Here is a 20,199-nt window from a genome sequence, read left to right on the forward strand (position 1 = left end):
TTTTGTACTTCTTTACAAGTTATAGTCGCAGTTATTACACTTTGATTCATACTGAGTCACGTGGTTGTTTCAGATTTTTATTTCGGACAATTCTCGAAAGTGTATCGCACAGGGTTGTCAATTTCGGTTTATAATTTGGCTAGATACTTTTTCGTAGGTTTAATCATGACATTATGTAGGTACTTAAATCTTATTCGTACACAAGTATTTTACATTGCTTTGGCGTTGTCGCCTATTTATCTACATGAAAAATATATATTTTTAATTTATGAAGCAGCATATTATATGTTATTATAACGCATGTAAGTACATATTTGTACTTTATAAATTAGAGCTGAGAGTTAATGCAATTACTTTTAAAGTGAAAATGTGTATTGTTACACACCACACACCTTTAAAATTCCTACGTATCGACAAACTGTTCTAGTACACTATCATAAAATATTAAAACTAGCGAGTGACAACCCTACGTAGCATGACGGAATAGGGTGACCAACCACATGACGTGTGCACCTGTCACCGGTGACCATATCGTAATTATTATAGTATTTTATTAGCCCTTGTTTTATTGGCGAGGGTATAGAACATGTCATGTTAATCGTCTTTATATCGAATACGATAAAATATCGCATAATTTTATGGGGATCGGTGATTTTTGTATGGAACAGAAATTTAAATAAATCCATAGTAAACATATAAATGTATTTTATTTTTCTGTAACGCATTTACAGCTAATCCGCAGCACCGATTTGGTTGAAATTTGAAATTAAAAATGGTTTAAGAACCATGGGTAAATATAGCCCATTTTTTAAGGATTAAATAAAATAAGGGATGAAAATTAAAACCCATGCCGCGGGGCATGCTAGTAAGTTTACAATTTTGTGATTAGGTATTAATAAATCTTAAGAATACGGAAAAAATAAAAAACATGTTTTTCTTCAAAATTTATTCAAAAATACCCGTTTTAAATACAAATCGGAAGCTTCAATACCTATATTCTTATCATCTAAAGATGATAAGAATATAGGTATAATAGATACAATAACGAATCCGTGACTGCGTTTTGCCATAAAACTGAATAATTAGAAACGATCATATTCCTTAAAATATAATGACCCTGGTATCATGGCGGTATTTTTAGACATTTTTAATACTTTTGATTCCACTATACTAATAAAAGTAAATAAATATGTAAATAAATATGTAAATGTAAAAGTAAATTGAAAATAAACACAGGAAAACTTAACAGAAAACGTCTAAAAAAATGCAAATTAAAATCTAAACTAAATTTAATTTTTCAAATGCGTAAGGAACCATTCCACGCCATTTATCAGGTTGTCCATTTCAGCAGATTGCGTTCGTAGAGCGTGATTGTCTTCATACATGAAAACTCTGTAAATAAACATAGTTATTACAAAATAAAAAATATTTAAAAAAAAGTCTAAAATAAACTCAAGTTTTAAATAGCACGAAGATTTTGCTTACTTCCATTTATAAAACTTGAGTTGTACTATAGTCCTTTCCACCTAAGATGATTTCTGTGACACATCGATTATTGACACGTGTAGAGATGTCGGTTACTGAAATCGTATCAATTGTTTCCGATAATCGATAATATTCTATAAGGAAATGAAATCGATTTGAATAAAGTACCAAAATTAGTTTTTTCGGCATTTCGCCAACAATTAACTAAGGAAACTTAGCAAACAACAGCAACAAAAAGTCAACAATAACAATTAGTAAAAATAACAGAATACCACGTAAAGTATCAATATAAAAATGCAACTTGTATACAAGGCTGAGGTACTCGTACAGACGATTGACTCGATTGACAAACGATCACAAGATGGGCGCCGATTATATGATTTTCCAACTCTATGATTTTTTAACGATCCATTTCATGTACAAGAATTGCGTAGGTATTATATTTTTGTGTTATTTTATTTTATTCTTCATTATATTAAACTAAACAATACTGTTTTTGATTTATAAGCTTAAGATGTTTCATTTTTATATTTTTGGTAATAATGCCGCCATAAAATAAAAATATTATGCACTAAAATTATTTTGACTTTTTAAACATAAAATACGTAATTCGGAACACGATGAAGTGTCACAGGAATCATCCTAAATGAAAAGGACTATAACATTTACTTACTATAAATAACAAGACTCTTAATTAAAATGTCACAAGTAAAAATATTCATTGAAATGTATACCTTATTTCGTGACAGTTAGGTTCAAAGTCTATTGTATCGCTATTATAAAACTCTGCCTGAGACACTCGCAGGTAGAGTTTGCGTCGGACATTTTTTGAGCGTAATAATTATTAGTTATTACTACTAGTTATTTACTGTACGTAAATGTGTACTTAATTGTTTGTTCAATGTATAAGAAGCAAGTTTTAGCCTATTTTTTGTATTTTTTAAGCTATTGCATAGCGGGCCTTCTATCGCGGGCCTTGAGCGCGGGGACCGAATCGAAAAATTCCGTAACGAAAAAACCTCACGCCCCCCACTCCGACGGGCTCGGAGGTGTGGCTTGAAGGCATGCTATGCAATAGCTTTACCGCGGCAGTCCCCGAGAGCCACACGTCTTTTTTTATCCTCCCAAACCCAGAAACTAAGCAGATTTTTTTTTCACTCACCTACAAACACATCCATTAGCGTGCAGCCGTTTCGCATACTCCAGCCCCTGGTAGGCCGGCACACGCTTGTCCACTGAGCCCAACATGAGCGCGGTTGGTGTCTTCACTTTGTGCACATGCACTATGGGGGAACAACGGCGCATGGATAATAGAGCTTCTTCTGTGACGGGCCCGGATTGGTTGAAATCGATACCGGCTTCTACGTAACACCTAGGAGCGAAAATATAGTTATTTCTCTGAAAATTTCGCTAAGTATCAAGTGTTTGGGGACCTTTACGAAAAGAGCGTATTCCTATCTAAAAGGCCGGCAATACACTCACAATGTCCCCGGCTTGGGTGGATGCTTATGGACGACGCTGATCGCTTACCATCAGGCGTCGCGTCTGTTCTATTGCCTCCTTTCTTATAAAAAATAATCCTCAGAGTGCAATTTGAATAAACGCCGCACATTAAGTGTCGTTTTGTTGAAGTTCGTTAAATAGAGATGTTCTTGAGTTACGAAAAACAGTCAAATCCAAATAAATTGCCAGATTTTGGGAATCTTGGGAAAGTTCTCTTTTGATATAATATGATAATTCAAAATCACAAATAAAATATAACATTTAAAAAGATAGATTGGACAATATTATAAGAACATCACACTAAGTGCATACGAAACAAGAGACAGGTAAAAAGGTAGGTGGTATTGTATTTAAGTGTTAAAGGTTCAATATGAGCGCTCAAAAAACTTGCACACTTGCCCAAATTTATTATTACGCCATCTTTCAAGTTAAGCTCACACTAAATCCAACTTCTCAACGTACAATCTTCCATTTGAAACATACATTCCCTCTCTAATACGTAACCTAACTAACGATCCCTATAAAAACACTTAACGCTCATTCCCTGATACAATAAAACGAATTTAAACCAATAAATCTATATTAATGCAACAAAAATAAATTTTGGTGAAATTGTGTTTGTCTTCCTTGCACCTCGCAAAGACGCGATGTTATGGTAAGAATTTTGTGACTAGAGATAGGTAGAAACTAGGAGTCTAGAGAGTATTATAGGCTAATTTTTAACGCTGCAATACTTTTCATTCCCATATGAATATTCATTTGTATTAGAATCACTTTAAATTTTAGAAATTCCGATAGATGGCGCTTATACTGTTAATTTTCCTTAATCCCCGGGGCAAAGTCGTATGTTACAGCTAGTTTATGTATAATGTCTCTGACTCACCCGTCCGGACAATCAGCATAGTTGACCATAGTAGCCACATCAAGCAAAGGATTCCTTAACACCATAGCCCTAAACATTTCTGGGTATTGTCCAGCCAAATGGGCACAAAGGAAACCTCCATAACTTCCCCCGTATAAAACTGTAGCTTTTTCTTTAAAAGCTAATCTTTCTTTCAATTCTTTTAAAGATAAAAGGCAATCCTGGACATCGTAAACTCCAACATTTTTGATGATACATCTCGTATTAGCGTCTCCGTTGCCGGTAGACCCTCGGAAGTTAAGGAGAAGCGCGGACAATCCTAAGCAAAACATTTTACTTTTATTTGTGAGTAAATTTGAAAGAAAGATTGAGCCTTTTAGGAAAAAAAGTGATGAATAACTCGTATTACGTATTAATTATAAATAAGTGAAATGTCCATTATAATTATAGGGATAAATGATATATTTAAGAATATCCAGGATATTAAATAACTAACTAGTTTTAAATTCTTGTGAAAATCTGTGTATAATAAACTATACATACAAATTCACCAAATCAATATCAATATCCCATTGCCCACACCATGCGACGACGATATTAACCTGTATTGACAGTACTACTGCGATTCGTGAGACCTTATACTATCGAGAAGACATACAGAAGACTAGTTTTCCGCCCGCTTAGCCGAAGAAAATTCAATAGGGAATGAGACGTTTCACCGCAGTAAAATTAGCCTATGTCCCTTGTCTAGCCTCCTATCTCCAGATACAAAAATTTTACCATAATGGCGAAAATTAGTAAGAATAAATACGAAATGTATAAACTTAAATATGTCAACCTTTACGTAGTGCATAAGAAGGATAACATGTGTGACAATAAAAGCCGTGATCCCGCCAAAGAAACCAGAATATCAACTAGAATACACCTGTATATAACTATAGGATAATAATTTCACATTATTGTACATATTTTCCCCGTCGTTTTTAAAAATTACCCAAAATCTTACTACAGCATAACTCACCCGTCCGGATTATCAGCATAATTAGCCTTAGTCGCCAAATCGAGCAAAGGGTTCCTTAACACCATAGCCCTAAACATTTCTGGGTATTGTCCAGCCAAATGGGCACAAAGGAAACCACCATAGCTTCCCCCGTATAAAACTATATCTTTTACTTTTAAGGATAATCTTTCTTTTAATTCTTTTAAGGATAGAAGACAATCCTGGACGTCGTAAACTCCAATATTTCTGATGAGACATCGCACATTAGCGTCTCCATTGCCTGTAGATCCTCGGAAGTTTAGGCGAAGCGCAGAAAAACCTAGGCGAATTGTTTTTCTTTTATTTCAGATCAAAGCTAGGAAATATTGTGTGGATTTTCAAGAAGACATTTAGACCAAAACTTTATGAAAATTTGATGAAGAACTTCCACCACGTTCTTAAACAAAAAAAGAGAAGCGTCCATTATAAATATAGATAAAATGTCATATACATATTTGTGAGAATTAAATGTTAGTCACAACTGATATAATTTAATTGTGTTTGAATATCAACATGAACGACTCATATAATAAATAATAATAATTTGTGCATAAATTATTGTGTCTATGAATTTTTTAAAACACACTTTATACAAAACGAATCTACGATATTTATTGTGTATTCATTTGACGTAACATTACAATACATAGATTGCCAATATTAGAGGTTATGTTTATATATTCCGAGTATTCAGTATTCACTAACAATTAAAATATAAATCTGTTTCCAGGTATCTTTCATTTGCACCTGTTTTCAGGACGTCAATAGTCTACCCGCAAATATGTATATCTAATTGTTCACAACCATTCCAACCAAGCTTAAGACCACCGCTTTCATTAAATGCACTCTGTTACAAATCTATACAAAGGAAAAGTAAGTATGCAAATCTCCAAAATCAACGAAATAGTAACACACTCTACACTACATAAAAACCAACCCACACACTCATACGTACAAAACTCTCCAATACGAACTCACACGCTCTGACGCACTAAGCAGTATCACTAACCACTATTGAAACGTGATTTAAACTTGAGGTGTCAAGGGACACCCGGATGGAACGAAGTTCTATAAGAGAAAGAGAGACAGACAGAAAAACACGTACACGCCGTACAGCTCACAACTATGGTAAAAACTGTCGTTACAACTTTTTGTCTTATTTTTTTCCGTATAGCCTTATAAAAACACCTTTTGGCAACACTTTGCAACATTTGGCTAAAAAGAATTACAATAATAACAAAATCGTTCTAGTCTTCCACTCACCAATCCGGTATATCCGAAACGGAGGCCATAGAGCTTATATCAATAACAGGATTCCTAGACACAGTCACTTTAAAGAAATCTGGATATTGTCCACTCAAATGTGCCACCAAAAACCCTCCATGAGAACCGCCGAATAAACACAATTGTTTCTCATCTATAGAGTATTTTTTTATCACTTCGTCGGCCGCCATCTTGCAATCGATGACGTCAGCGCGCCCGATTCGTCGAGGCAAGAATCGCACGGAGCTATCCCCATTGCCGATCGAACCCCTGTAGTTTATTTGCACGCTCGCGAAGCCTGCAAATTGGGTTGTAATAAAATCGTCTTGTTGTGGATTGTGTAAAAATACAGTTTTATGAATGTGATGTTTTGGTCTGATAAATAGAGATTTATTAAATAAAATCTATAAATTGCTGATTTAGCAACATAAATAAGTAATTATCATAAATATAAATAAATAACGGTAATCGATAAATATTTTATAATGGACACTTCAACTTCTTGTTTTCTAATATGATGAAACTAAAAATGTCTTCTTGAAAATAAAAAGAAAATGTAATTGATTGATTATAATCAAAACAAAATTATTCTTAAAATTCAATTAAAAATATGTAAAGAAAAATGTTTATTGCAAAATATTTAAGTTATCTCAAGCAAAATAACTCAAAACAAAAAAATTACTCACCCAACAAATGAAACATGGCCGTTTCTAACGCGAACGCATTCACGAAAGCGGAATGCGGTCCGCCGTGCGGCCACACTACTAGCGGACATTTCTTTGTAGCCCCACTTATGTATATCGCCGTGAATGTTTCTGAAATTTGTTAATTTTATATATTGAAGTGAAACTTCTTTAGGCGCGTTGCGAGTAAAATTTCAAGGTCATGGCAATACCGTCACGTCATGGAGTGAGGCGACGATTCACTTCTGACACGTGTGCTCGGTACACACGCTCTTAATATTTTTTGTTTTATACATAGAAATAATAAAAGCGGTAATGCATTTACAAACGCATAGTACGGCCACACTACCAGCGGACATTTCTACTGATGTATATGGCCGTGAGTGTTTCTGAAAGTTGCTTTTATATATTTACTAGCTTACAGCCCGCGGCTTCGCCCGCATTGTCTAAAACCTAATAAATTATATACTAAAACCTTCCTCTTGAATCACTCTATCTATTAAAAAAAACCGCATCAAAATCCGTTGCGTAGTTTTATAGATTTAAGCATACAAAGGGACATAGGGACAGAAAAGGCGACTTTGTTTTATACTATGTAATGATTGACATTTTTTCTTAGTAAGTGCAGAAGCTGTATGTGGCTTGGTGTGGACTCGTACGTAGATCGGTGAAATAATAAGACATTGATGAAGATATTAAAGTTTAATGCACTTGACAAATAGGTACTAGGTAGGTACAGCGTACAAATTAAAAAAGAGTGTGTGTGTGCCGAGCACACGTGTCAGAAATGAAACTTCTTTGGCAAGATTCAAAGATACCAAAATCGTCGCCTTACTTCATGACGTGACGGTATTGCCATGACGCAATCTTGAAATTTTACTCTCAACGCGCCTAAAGAAGTTTCACATCAAAAAACTAGATTTATTTTTTATTTAAACCTTCCAACAGTTCCTTTTCTACAGAAAAATGTAATAATAGGTCTTACACCAATTTATATAGAAAAAATTAATATACTCACTGACGTCATCATCACAGTTCTCATGTTCTAGATACATATACTTCACTTCGGCGTTGCTCAATCCCTCTGGTGTAGGGTTCGGTGTTCCCACCGGCTTCCACTGTATCGTGTGTTCTGATCCCGGGCTGGGTAATTTTGCTACGTATAGCTGCAATATTGTGGTTTATTAAGAATTTTTTTTGTCTTCGTATGTGAACGTGTGTGTGCATGTAAACGTGCGCGTACGCATACAAAATCATGCGATTATTTCAATATATTCCTTGGTAGTGTGTATGTATAGTATCCTAGATTTGCTTATGAAAAAGAGCGCGAGCGAGCCCATATCTCAGAAGTGAAACTTCTTGGTCAAGAATCAATAATACCAAAATCGTCGCCTTACTGCGCGACGTGACTATATTGCCATGATGCTACCTTCAAATTTTACTGTCAACGAGCCTACAAAAGTTTCACTTCAAAAAATTATCCGAATTGGTCCAGCCGTTCTACGCTTAGCAGCAGATTTGGCGATTCATTTTTATTATATGAAAATATTACCTGTCCCGGAGTGGTTATATTTGAGAAGGTGGCCAACACTACATCAGACCTTACACTTAGTACTGAGCATGAACCAGCTTGTTGCGGCGATATATTAGTTATTACACCGCTTTCTGGTAAAAGAAAATATTTGAAAAAATTAATATGGAACCAAAAAATAAATAATAGGCCAAAAAAATAGTAGAACCTTTCCGTCCTTATAGGGATAAAATATGGGATGAAAGTTTATATGAAAAAAAAAATCATTTATTGAACCAGAATATTAATATATAGAAATAGATGTTAATATGACGTAGGCATCCGCTAAGAAAGGATTTTGATCAATTTTACTTAAATTATACTTCAACTACTTAAATTATAATAAAACTTCTTAACGCGAGCGAAGCCGCGGGCAAAAGCTAGTAATGATATATTGTTCATAATAGAATATCAATTTCAATACCATAATGACAACATTCAATCACACACTATGCATAAACATTCTTCAATTAATTGTATACATACATACATATACTACATACTAAATCAGATAACGATCAAAAATGTTTGCATGCAAGGAGACATTTTAATTTATTTTATCTCAATGACAAACTTATTTATATAATTAACTTTCTTGATATAAATTTATAAATAATAGAAAAAATTCGATCACAAGGCGGGACTCGAACCCGCATCCTTTCACGCCAATCCGGGACGGATGCTAGACCGGGTTCGAGTCCCACCTCGTTATCGATTTTTTTTCTATTTTTGATATACATATTTACCTTATGTAGAATTTTGTAATTTCAGTAACACAACAGAACAGAACACAAAATTTATTTTGTTTGTTTGCACATACCCATATCCAAAACATAGCTATTAACTTCCACTTGCTTCACGGTATTAAACACGATCCTCTTCCCATCCGCCGACACACACTTGGCCGGCAAATTATGCGTGTATACGCCGAAGAAATCGCCGTTCGATATTTTAATACTGGTCTGTACTATGTCTATTAGGATTGTTTCTTTTATTTCTGATTGCTCAGATTTTACAATTTCTTCCATCTGAAATATTATTTATGTATTATTAATAATTAAGCTTTTGCATAGCTTCTATCGCGGGCCTTGAGCGCGGGGACCGAATCCAGAAATTCCGTAACGAAAAACCTCACGCTCCCCACTCCGACGGGCTCGGAGGTGTGGCTTGAAGGAATAGCATACAATAGCTTTAACGCGGCAGTCCCCGAGTGCCACACGTCTTTCTTATTTTTACACATTGTATAAAAACGAATAAGTAACCCTATCTATTCTTTTGGTGACAAGTAACAAGGCGACAATTGAGGCCAACTTTGTTTGTTTGAACGCAGTAATCTCAGGAACTACTGGAACGATTTAAATTTCATCGTTGAATATTTACATGATCCCTTAGTTCTATATTTAATAATACTAACTGTATTCACTTGACCAGCTGGTGACAATCATCACGCGGGCCCCCGGAGCCCTACTACAACTACATAGGGGCCCCAGAATAAAACACAAAATAATAGATAAAACTTACCGTATCTTTATCCAGCTTAACCAATTGATGACAAGCATCATGCGGGCCCCCGGAGCCCCGCTGTAACCACACAAGGGCCCCGTTTGGTAAAAAGCGAGGAGATAGCACTGACACTCCAGACGATTTGCTTAGACTTCCTGGAAATACATTGTAGATTCAGTTTCCTTTGCGATAGTAAGATAGACTCTTCCTTAATATTATAAGAAAAAAAATACTATATTTTAAAATTGATAATATTCAAACTTATAAGTTATATGTTGCAAATAATGATATTATAGGAAATATGATTAATTCATAATGTACACGGACGCATACAACAAATGCATGTAATCTATAGTCTATACGAGCGGGTAAAGCGACGTTGCCGCACCGCACGACTAGCGGTTGGCGCGACGTTGCCGCTCCGCATGACGCTCCGTGGCCACATTTTTAATTGTTTCGACGCTAGATGCAAGCTTTCTTCTTGCAAATTGCAATTAACAAAAGCGTCCGCATCACATGCGTTTTATGCGGAAAATAGTCTAAACATTTGTTTGTCGAGTTTAAAAAAACCGAAGCAATTATTATAAAAGATAGACAAATGAGAACTCAAACTTAAATTGAATACATACTATATGATCCTTCGAAAGACAGCCAGAATATTTGGCTTTCTCGATTAGTACAGTATATGAGCCCCAACCGGCTAGGGTCCTGTGTCTTCCACGCTACACCGACTATGCCTTTACCATCGGGCGAGAATCGAACCTGGAACAAATAATTATTAATAATTATTTTAATGTTCTTGCAAATTTATTTTGCCAAACGATTTTTTTGATTGAATCCCAATATAATAAACATTGAGCCATTGCTAATCTTATAAAAGGAAAAGTGTAAGCATGTCTATGAAATTAAAATTTTGCATTCATGAATATTAAAAATACAAAAATATTGTCATCATCATCACCATCCAATTATACCATAATAGATTTTATTTACTTGTCCGGGACATAAATCATCTGGTACTCCTTGCAATACAGTAATAGCTTCGTTCTCCAAGTCACACTTAACAATAACAGACTGTTTCTTGCCAACAAGTTGTTCGCCCCAGTCCGGTTTGTAAATGTACTCTTCACCCTAAAAATATCCATAATTATAATTATAAAACAAGTCAATAACTGCGTTAAAAACAACCGACTTCAAACTTGCACTTGCAACATTTACAAATACAGACAAAAATGCTCATAAAATAAAAACTACTGGGCCTATCCGAATAAATTTTTTATGGGACCAATTCGACACCATCCCGCATCGAACAAAGAAAGAATCACGTAAATCGGTTCAGAAACCACGGAGTAATCGGTGTACATACATAAAAAAAAAAAAAAAAACATACCGGCCGAATTGATAACCTCCTCCTTTTTTTTGAAGTCGGTTAATAACAAATATTTTCAGTAGCCTTATAGATTTTAATATGTGTATGTTACGTACATTCACCTATGAGTTTATAATATAAACATAATTTAAAAAAAAATCTATAAAAGCAATTAGAAAATACAAATTCTAGGGCCCTGTAAATATTTCATTCAGATTATCAGTTAAAATGCCGCACAATAAATCATTGAATAAATGTATTTTGAAAATTTAATGAAACAAAAACTTTCCCCGCTATTTTGATTAAGTACAAAAATACGTAAAACGGTTCAAAACAATTTTTAAATTTAGCTAGATTCGATCATAAATACATATTTTGCGTCAAAAATGCAACTATAAACGAATAAAATCTCTTTTAAATAATCAAATCTACTTACAGGTGTAACTTTTTTATCCCCGCTACCTTCATTCTTATCGCTGTCCACTGCCTTCCTTTTAATATATGCCTCAGATTTCTTTGGTTTCTGCTCAGCAATGTATATCAAACTCTTTTCATCTGGCGACCAGTCTAGACTGCCAAACTCACCTTAAAGAAGAACTTCATCATCATCATCATCATCATCATCAGCCTATACATATACGTTCGCACTGCTGGGACACGGGCCTCCTATGAAGGTACAGGCCATAATCCACCACGCTGGCCAAGTGCGGGTTGGCGGATGACACATGTCGTCGAACTTTTTAATTCTTCGACATGTCGGTTTCCTTACGATGTTTTCCTTCACAGTTCGAGTGGTGATGTTACAACATGCGCAGATAAATTGAAAAATCAATTTATTTCCTGCGCGCTCGCCTGGCCTCGAGCCCCGGACTTATCGATTCGAAGTCCGAGGTCTCACCACCGAGCCACCACTGCTCTTAGAAGAACTTATTCTCATTAATTAAAGGCTTGAAGGTGAAATAATATTTTATTTTATTGATTGAATACTTCCAGCCTTGATATTAATTTCGAAAGAGGTGTTATATCAGCAAATTACAAGAGTAAAACCATTTTTTTTTTACTCACTTCGGCTATTAAGAATAGTAGAACATATATTAATATTTATAATTTAAATAATATAGTACACATTTAGAAATTAAAAATTCTAACATGGTCTCCCCATGACCACGCTAGCTGCAAAACGTCGGGACAATAATATAATGAATAATAAATTGCATTTAAAATCTGTTTAAACCTTTTTTAATTCTGTCTATTTAAATTGGGTTAAAAGTTTCTCAGTAACATACAGGTGAAGCTAATAAAGTATATAACACTAACATACCGACGGACGACATATCGACCGACCGGTTGGCTTGGTTGGTAGTGGCCCTGCCTTTCAAGCCAGAGGTTGTGGGTTCGATTCCCACCCGGGGCAAATATTTGTGTGATGAACGTAGATATTTGCTCTGTGTCTGGGTGTTAATTATCTATATAAGTATTTATTTAAAATTATATATATATGTATGTTTATCAGCCATCTGGTTTCCATAACACAAGCGAAATCTTAGTATGGAATCAGATCGTGCCGTGTGTTTAAATTGTCCTGAAATATTTATTTATTTACTAGCGGTACGCCCCGGCTTCGCCCGTGGTACATATTTACGATTTCTCTACATAAGAACCATCCTCGTACTTCAAGGAATATAATAAAAAAAGAATTATCGAAATCGGTTCAGCCGTTCTCAAGTTATGCGCTTACCAACACATTTTGGGATTCATTTTTATATTATAGAGATTCATACCATCATCATAAACATCGCCATGCACATCAAGTGCAGTTAAATCAATGGTATGCGCCAGGCAGCTCTTGGACCACACTTCGAGGAAGCACTTTTTGCTGTCCTTGCCGTTGTTTTCTTCTCTTATTATAGCTTTGTAAGTATCATTAGGAGATATAGAGGATAGTAATCTGAAAATTATTTGTGGTGATACAAACATAGCTTTTTATATGGTTTGTTTAATTTATTACTGAATGTTTTACTTCAAAATTACATTAAGGTAAAAAACAGAAGCATTAATAATATTGCAGAATTACAGCTCTATTTATCTAACAACAAGAACAAATTGAAAAGTATTCCCATTGCAATATTTCAGTTAACTAACAAGAAAATACAGTTCAGAAGGTTACTTTCAAGTTTAGAGAAAATTATAATATATACAGGGTGACTCGAAATTCGACGTGATCCTTCAAAGGGGTTATACTAGAGGTCATTTTTAACAAATTAAGTCCAGTTAACCAGGGGTCAAAAATTGATGGTTATTGAGCTATGACGGTTTTTTGATTTTTTAAAAATTTTCTGCCTTTTTACTAAAAACAATTAATTATGAAAAAACTACTACACTGTTAACATTCAATTGATATTTTTTTGAATCACTCATAATCATCAAGCGATCACTTTAAAAAAAAACAACTTGCCCAAAACTTGCATCACCTCAAAAAGAAAAGGGTCATAGCTCAATAACCATCCATTTTTGACCCCTGGTTAACTGGACTTAATTTGTTGCAAATGACCTCTAGTGTAACCCCTTTGAAGGATCACGTCGAATTTCCAGTCACCCTGTATATTGAACATATTATTGAACTAGTTGAACTAGTTGAAGTGTTGAACTAGCTTTTTCCACTTATTGTTTTACTACAAATCATGTGTTCTAAAACTAAGATTAGTTAATATCACTGAATTCCAAAACCATATTCAATATATAAGATATCAAAATATAACTTTTATCATACAAGAACTGCCTTCCATAACTGAAATAATAATACTCACTCATTACTGACATCAACACCAAAATCACTCTCAGCAATCGCTTTCAGTTCACTGTCGAGTACATAGTCTACAATATATTGGCTATTCTTGCCTCTATCAAGGTTTCTGACTGACCATTTAGAAGAGATCCTCGTACCACTCTTGTTCAATCTTCCTCCAACAATAGAGGGTATTTTAGCCAATGTTTTGTACACTTGCACTATTTTCTCTATCTGAAATATTAAAAACATAGTCACTATCACTACATAGTATAAAACAAAGTCGCTTTCTCTGTCCTTATGTCAGTGTATACATAGGGATGTATGCTTAAATCTTTAATACTACGCAACGGATTTTGATGCGGTTTTTATTAATAGATAGAGTGATTCAAGAGGAAGGTTTTAGTATACATATAACTTACATATTAGGTTTTAGACAAAGCGGGCGAAGCCGCGGGCGGTAAGCTAGTGTACATATAAAATGTAACTATTTTTGGAAGATATTATTGAAACAGAAGTCTTTTGATTTACCCTAGAAATATTTTAATCTTCAACTCAGCCCACATACTACTAATATATTACTAGCAGCCGTACAAATAAAAACTTGCTTATTCAAACCTTATGCAATGCATAGATATGATAAGAATAAATAAAGAATAAGGATGTCATAATTTCTTACAAATAAATTTGGAATAACGTCGATGTATCTATGCTCACGCTATGCAATAGGCGCGAAGCGGCAACGTCGCAATTCATTCACAAAATTATGAAAAACATTGAAATTGTCTACGGTTAAGCCTTGGTGCTGTCATTTTGCTGACGCTCGTTTGACTTCGTCGAATTTGTTGTGAAGTTTCATCATACGAACAGAATATTTATTTTTTAAATATTTATTGGAAATAATTTAAATATATCATTAAATATGCAAGCAAATGATATATAACGCTATCCAATATCTGGAGAACAGAAGATAAACCCACCTTGAGATAGAGAGTTGCCAAATAACTGGTACTCAAAACATACAACTCCAGGCTTAGAAGATTTATATTTTCAACGAAAGTGTATATTATTGTGATAAGTTTAGAAATAAGTTTTATGTATGTATGGTTTGGCGCATGTCGTAAATAAATAAATAAATCATTATAAATATCAAAAGGGTTTTTCATAATTTCGTATATTTTGACATTTCATACGAAATTTTCCATTTCAATAGGTACGTAATGAAATTATTAATTTGCTCAACTTTTTCTACTTCCCGTATTACTCTCATTGCTATTATCTCAAATTTAGATTGAAAATTGCTTCTAAAACTTGTAAAACACAGCACAATGTACTAAAAGATATGTTATAACTCGGTTATGTCAGACTTATACTAGGGTGGTAGCCGTAATAAGGACAGAATAGCATTAGTATGAATACTTATTACGAAGTTATACTAGGTTACATTTATTTCGTGTTTATTTGTATGATTTTTCCTTATTCTTAGTTTATTCTTTGCATAAAATGTTATAACTCGTTTATTTGTACGGCTGTAGAAGTATAATTCTTCTGTTGTCGTTTTTTTTTTTTGTGGTGTCACATTTTAACGCCCACACGTGGGTAAACTGAAGGTTCACCCTGGAAGCGACATGCGCAAGGGCTGTTGATGAGTGGAGGCCGGAAGAGCCCTAGTCGGACGGGCACTTCTACTGTTTCTAGTATCTACTGTACCAATATATTTAATTAGTGAAGTCTGAAGACAGATTCCCAGTAATAAGGATGGTTAAGAATGACTGTGTAAGCTTGCCCTAAAGAAATTTGGCTGTAATAAAACTGTATATACAATCATACTCATTTCATTCACCAAACATATTTTAAACAAATTTATAGGCAATAAAGGCGCATTTTCGTTGATAAAAAAATATCTATAAATAACACATACCTGCCCAGACATGTTGATTAACTTCAGAACATTTACAGTGTAACTGAAATAAAGAACAACTTCATTAATATTTTCAACTGAAGTATCACAGAGCAAGTGCTGAAGTATGAATTAACTAACTGTTAACGTCAATTACTTGCTCTGTAACGTATGTGGTAATAAATTATATTTAAAGATAAAGTCTATGTAAATATAACTACAATATCTTATCAGAAAATGAAACCCCAATAATTAAATATTTGTAAGTATTTAGATAAAATATAATACTTCATATACATAAATATTATATTATAGAATAGAACACGTAAGAAAAAAATCGTACTATAATATCGATGAAAATTTCTCGTGTTTGTAAACAACCAACTCAGCAAAATTAGCCGGACAGCGGACTAGGGTCAACGGTCAACATATGTCAAGTTGACACGTGGTTGACACAGTCAAGTTACATCCCCCCCCCTCATAAATAACTTAAGCGCTTTTTAAACCTTACTAAAGAACAATGCCCATTTTTCACCTGAACATGTATAGAAATGAAACAAATCTTAAAATTTAGCTTATTTTATCCTCCTAAGGACCAAGCTAAAAAAATCCTATTCTGCATTACCACCCATTGTTCTCACCTGAGTACATAAAAATACAACAGACCTGCGACCCAATGGTATTTTTTTGTTTTTTTTATTGTTAGAGTTAAAATTTACTTGTGGGATTTTTTATCTGTGTAAAATATAGCGTATAGAATACATTTCTGAAAAAAAAAACTCGATTTATTTTGTTCCCATGTGATCACATCAGACCTAAGTGAATCCAAAAATTTTTTTATTAAAATAAGGTTTTACTTGTAGATTTTTTTATTTACTTATGTTATAACATATGAGATCATACAATAACCTCTAAAAAGTATACAAAAGAATTAAAAACAGTTTTTCTTAAATTCTAAATGTGTAAGTTTACTACATATTAGGTAATAAAATATCTAAACTATCTGAACATATGTTAAAAAAAGAAATAAAAACATTGGAAGTACAATATTAGGAACTTGAAATATCAATGAGCTAACTAAAAATCGATTCGGAAACAAATGGTGGGTCTCCTAAGTCTTCATCACTAGGAATAAAATCTCCGTCAGTCGGCTAGGAAATCGATGATATTATCGTCACGAATAACTGAAAAAATAAGGAAGATAACTGTTTATTTTGATTGCAATAGTAATTTCTGTTGACAGTTTAAATAAATTATAATCATAAAACAGGACAATTATACTCAAAATTACTGTAAAACAACAAAATAAATTATTAACTAATTAAATGTTTTATAGTCATTGACTTCCAATGTCTTCAACTGAGTACAAAAAAAATGAAAATAATGTTGTAAGTAACGACCAATGTTCTCACATGATCACATAAAAATTATCCGTGAATTTAAAAAATACAATATGAATTGTTTCGTTAAATTTAATTAAAATACGTTCCTGTACTGTTTTTACTATTTATTTTTCAATACCAAATGAAAATCAAGTGAGAGATTAATATGATTATTAACGATTTAACTTACCTCTGTTACGTTGACCAGCCATTTTAAAAACTTTAACTAAAGTATTTTAAAATTCTGTGATTGGATAACCCATTTACCTACCAAACCTAATAGTTCAATTCAGCCAATCGCGTTACACAGTGATCATAGGCAGAAAAGCGCGGTATTTTTTAAGATATTTCGAATTTTCGATTTTGTCATCGGATGAGGACGGTGGTTGGTAATTTAGTTAAAACTTTTTGGTGCTCTGGGTTGTAATGGTGATGGTGTTTTTGTACTTATATGAGGCCATTGGTCCTTAGGAGGTTATTGTGAACTCATTACGCTTATCATTTTTTTATCAGAGACGTAGGAAAAAAAGATTTTTGTTATTTTTCTAAACTCGTACAAACTTCTTAAAAAATGAAATTATGGTTTTTGAACGTTATCTGTAGAGTTGCTACGTTCCGTTTTACTTGCTGGCGAGTGACGACTGGAGACTGACTTTTACTATTTTAACTAGTTTTATTACTGTTTGTTATATTTTAAGTACTTAATTCTTTTACCTAAATAGTAAAATATTATGAACATTTATTAAAGTCAAGTAAAAAATAATACGAACATTATCAGTTTACGTTTAATTATGATGATGATAGAGTGAAACGGATTGTTTTGACGTTTGACAGCCGCCTGTCATATTCGAATCGGCGCAGTCTCTTTCGTTTTGCGTTTGCGTCTCGTTAATAGGTAGAATTAATAGGTAGAATGATATAATTAATTAACTTTTAAATACCTACTTGGTACATATGTACTGCCTACATATTTCCATAGCTATTTGTGTTGATAATTTGCCCGCGACAATTCCTAACCTACAAAGTAGTAATTCGTATTTTTTAAAATTCCTGGCGTTTAACTGGTAAAAGTGAAAACAGGGAATTATTCCCTAATCAAGCACGCAGTATTCCTGCTATACTTGCGGTCTATACATAAACTTTCTTTATCAGGTTTTCAAATGTATGGAAGGTGGGCATTGTCCTTTAGAATACCAAATCAAGTAATGAAGACCATGAGTGTTTTTTCGGAGGAAGTCTAATACTTTCTATTTATTAAAAAGATAGGTCGTAATCTGTATTGGAAAGAAAATTCATTCTTCGTTCTTTAATATCCAACATCTCATCTGAAAAAAAAGGGATAATCCCTTGCCTCCTTTAAGTTATAAACAGACGTTCGAATTTGGTACGGACCGCACCGTGACCTTGGTGCGCTCCGGACCATATTCGATCATGTGTACAGTGGTCCGCCGGACATAATTATTATTATTGACGGTACGGTTGGTTCGATGGTTTTTTCATCCGAACTTGGTGCGGACCGTACCAAATTCGCGCGTGTGGACGGGCGATCGCACCGGACAGCGCATTAGTCATAGACTATATACTTATTACAGCTTTAGTCACAGTTCTACCGCCAAACAAAACGGACGTCGGTCGATCGTTATCAATGGCGATGGCGTCGGATGACGTGGCTAATACTGAAAAAAAATTAATAATATAAATTTTAGAACTCTACAAAGATTTATGATATGACTGCATATGTCTGAATGAATCCCTGTCTTTTAAATATAATTTTGCCCATTCTTTTCTCTTCGTTTTCTTCTTTTCAATGGTTGTAACTTGTACTTGTACCAAAAGAAGCCTTAAACTGAGGTCTACATGTGAAAAAAATACAACATTCTAACCACGAATTTATTACGAGAAATAGATTTTCAAAGAATTCGGTTTGACTTTTAATGAGATTACTATGATCAATGCTCGAAATATTCACAAAAAAAGGAGATTAATTTGTATTAATTTTATATTATTGAATTGTCTTATAAATCTAAGATATTTTTTTTGTTCAGTTAATTTATTACATATAAAGATTGTAATAAATTAACCTTTTACCTACATATAATAATATATTGAAATATCGACTATAACTAACGACTAAAACATAAACAAAAACTTGGTAATAGATAGATGATATATATAATTTTGTTTACTAGGGACAACCCTGACATTCTTTGAAAATCTATATCTCGTAATAACTTCGTGGCTAGAATGTGGTATTTTTGTCACATGTAGAACTCAGTTCAAGGTTTCTTTTGGTACTAAACAGAGCTTCTACTAACGCCTGCATATAATATAAAAAAATAAAAACGAAAATCAGTAAAAATTACAATACTTTCGCCTCTATTGACAATATCGAAAATTTCAAAAAGGGATAATTTGCGCCTTTAGTCACTTCATATATTAGCAACGTAATAAATTATCTAGTCGCTAGTGCATCTATTTTTTTATACGAATTTATTTAGCTCAGTCGGCCGCGAAAATTCCAATATTTTAAATGTTTTTTTAAAAATCGTAAATTTAATCGTAATTTTTAAACAAAGAATATTTTCTTTGTGCGGCAATGCCTGGACGGATAGCCGAAACCGATTGAATATTGAAACTGTAAAGGCGAAGCTGCAAATTAATTGTAATTTTAAATTATCGTGCAAAGATTTTTATACATTCGCTTTAGAAAATGAAGAACTATTAAAAGCTGTTTCTTCCAACAGCAAATATAAATGCCAAAAATAAATTTTCTCTATTTAACATTGCTGTTTGAATTATCTCCCGTAAAAAATAACTAAAACTCGTATTTTTGATGCTGTTAACCCTTAAATCAA

General features: G+C 33.6%; 1 protein-coding gene across 4 annotated transcripts; it reads right to left on the reverse strand.

Annotated features, from left to right (window-relative positions):
* Positions 1-931: 931 nt before the first annotated feature.
* On the reverse strand, positions 932-16,437 carry LOC149486307 (acylamino-acid-releasing enzyme-like). 4 transcript variants are annotated; one of them, XM_089697712.1, is made up of 15 exons: positions 16,306-16,437; positions 15,984-16,026; positions 14,085-14,296; positions 13,059-13,225; positions 11,714-11,862; positions 10,902-11,039; positions 10,538-10,670; positions 9,927-10,063; positions 9,226-9,433; positions 8,388-8,500; positions 7,854-8,001; positions 6,839-6,967; positions 6,153-6,450; positions 2,648-2,857; positions 932-1,392 (listed from the first exon to the last, which is right to left on the reverse strand). In XM_089697712.1, the coding sequence occupies exons 2-15, from the start codon at positions 15,993-15,995 to the stop codon at positions 1,290-1,292; spliced, it is 2,157 nt and encodes a 718-aa protein (XP_089553838.1). In that variant the 5' UTR covers positions 15,996-16,026; positions 16,306-16,437; the 3' UTR covers positions 932-1,289. The 4 variants fall into 4 exon arrangements, with proteins under 4 accessions (XP_089553838.1, XP_089553836.1, XP_089553837.1 ...); XM_089697710.1 differs by lacking the exons at positions 6,153-6,450; positions 15,984-16,026; positions 16,306-16,437 and adding an exon at positions 3,872-4,169 and having other exon boundaries at positions 14,085-14,314; XM_089697711.1 differs by lacking the exons at positions 6,153-6,450; positions 15,984-16,026; positions 16,306-16,437 and adding an exon at positions 4,872-5,169 and having other exon boundaries at positions 14,085-14,314.
* Between the last annotated feature and the right edge of the window lie 3,762 nt (positions 16,438-20,199).

This window comes from Colias philodice, chromosome 8, assembly GCF_061535455.1.
Source record: "Colias philodice isolate Cphi_HAF_F1 chromosome 8, ilColPhil1 Martin Lab GWU primary, whole genome shotgun sequence".
NCBI classification, from domain to species: domain Eukaryota; kingdom Metazoa; phylum Arthropoda; class Insecta; order Lepidoptera; family Pieridae; genus Colias; species Colias philodice.

What these genes read in the sequence shown, in the direction of transcription:
- LOC149486307 (XM_089697710.1), bottom strand. Translation starts at nt 14,314, where the DNA reads ATGTTTTTAATATTTCAGATAGAGAAAATAGTGCAAGTGTACAAAACA. An exon ending in TGGCGATGTTTATGATGATG is followed by an intron (nt 11,863 to 13,058) that starts GTATGAATCTCT and finishes TTCTTCTTTAAG; the next exon opens with GTGAGTTTGGCAGTCTAGAC. An exon ending in TATGCTGATTGTCCGGACGG is followed by an intron (nt 2,858 to 3,871) that starts GTGAGTCAGAGA and finishes TTTCGCTCCTAG; the next exon opens with GTGTTACGTAGAAGCCGGTA.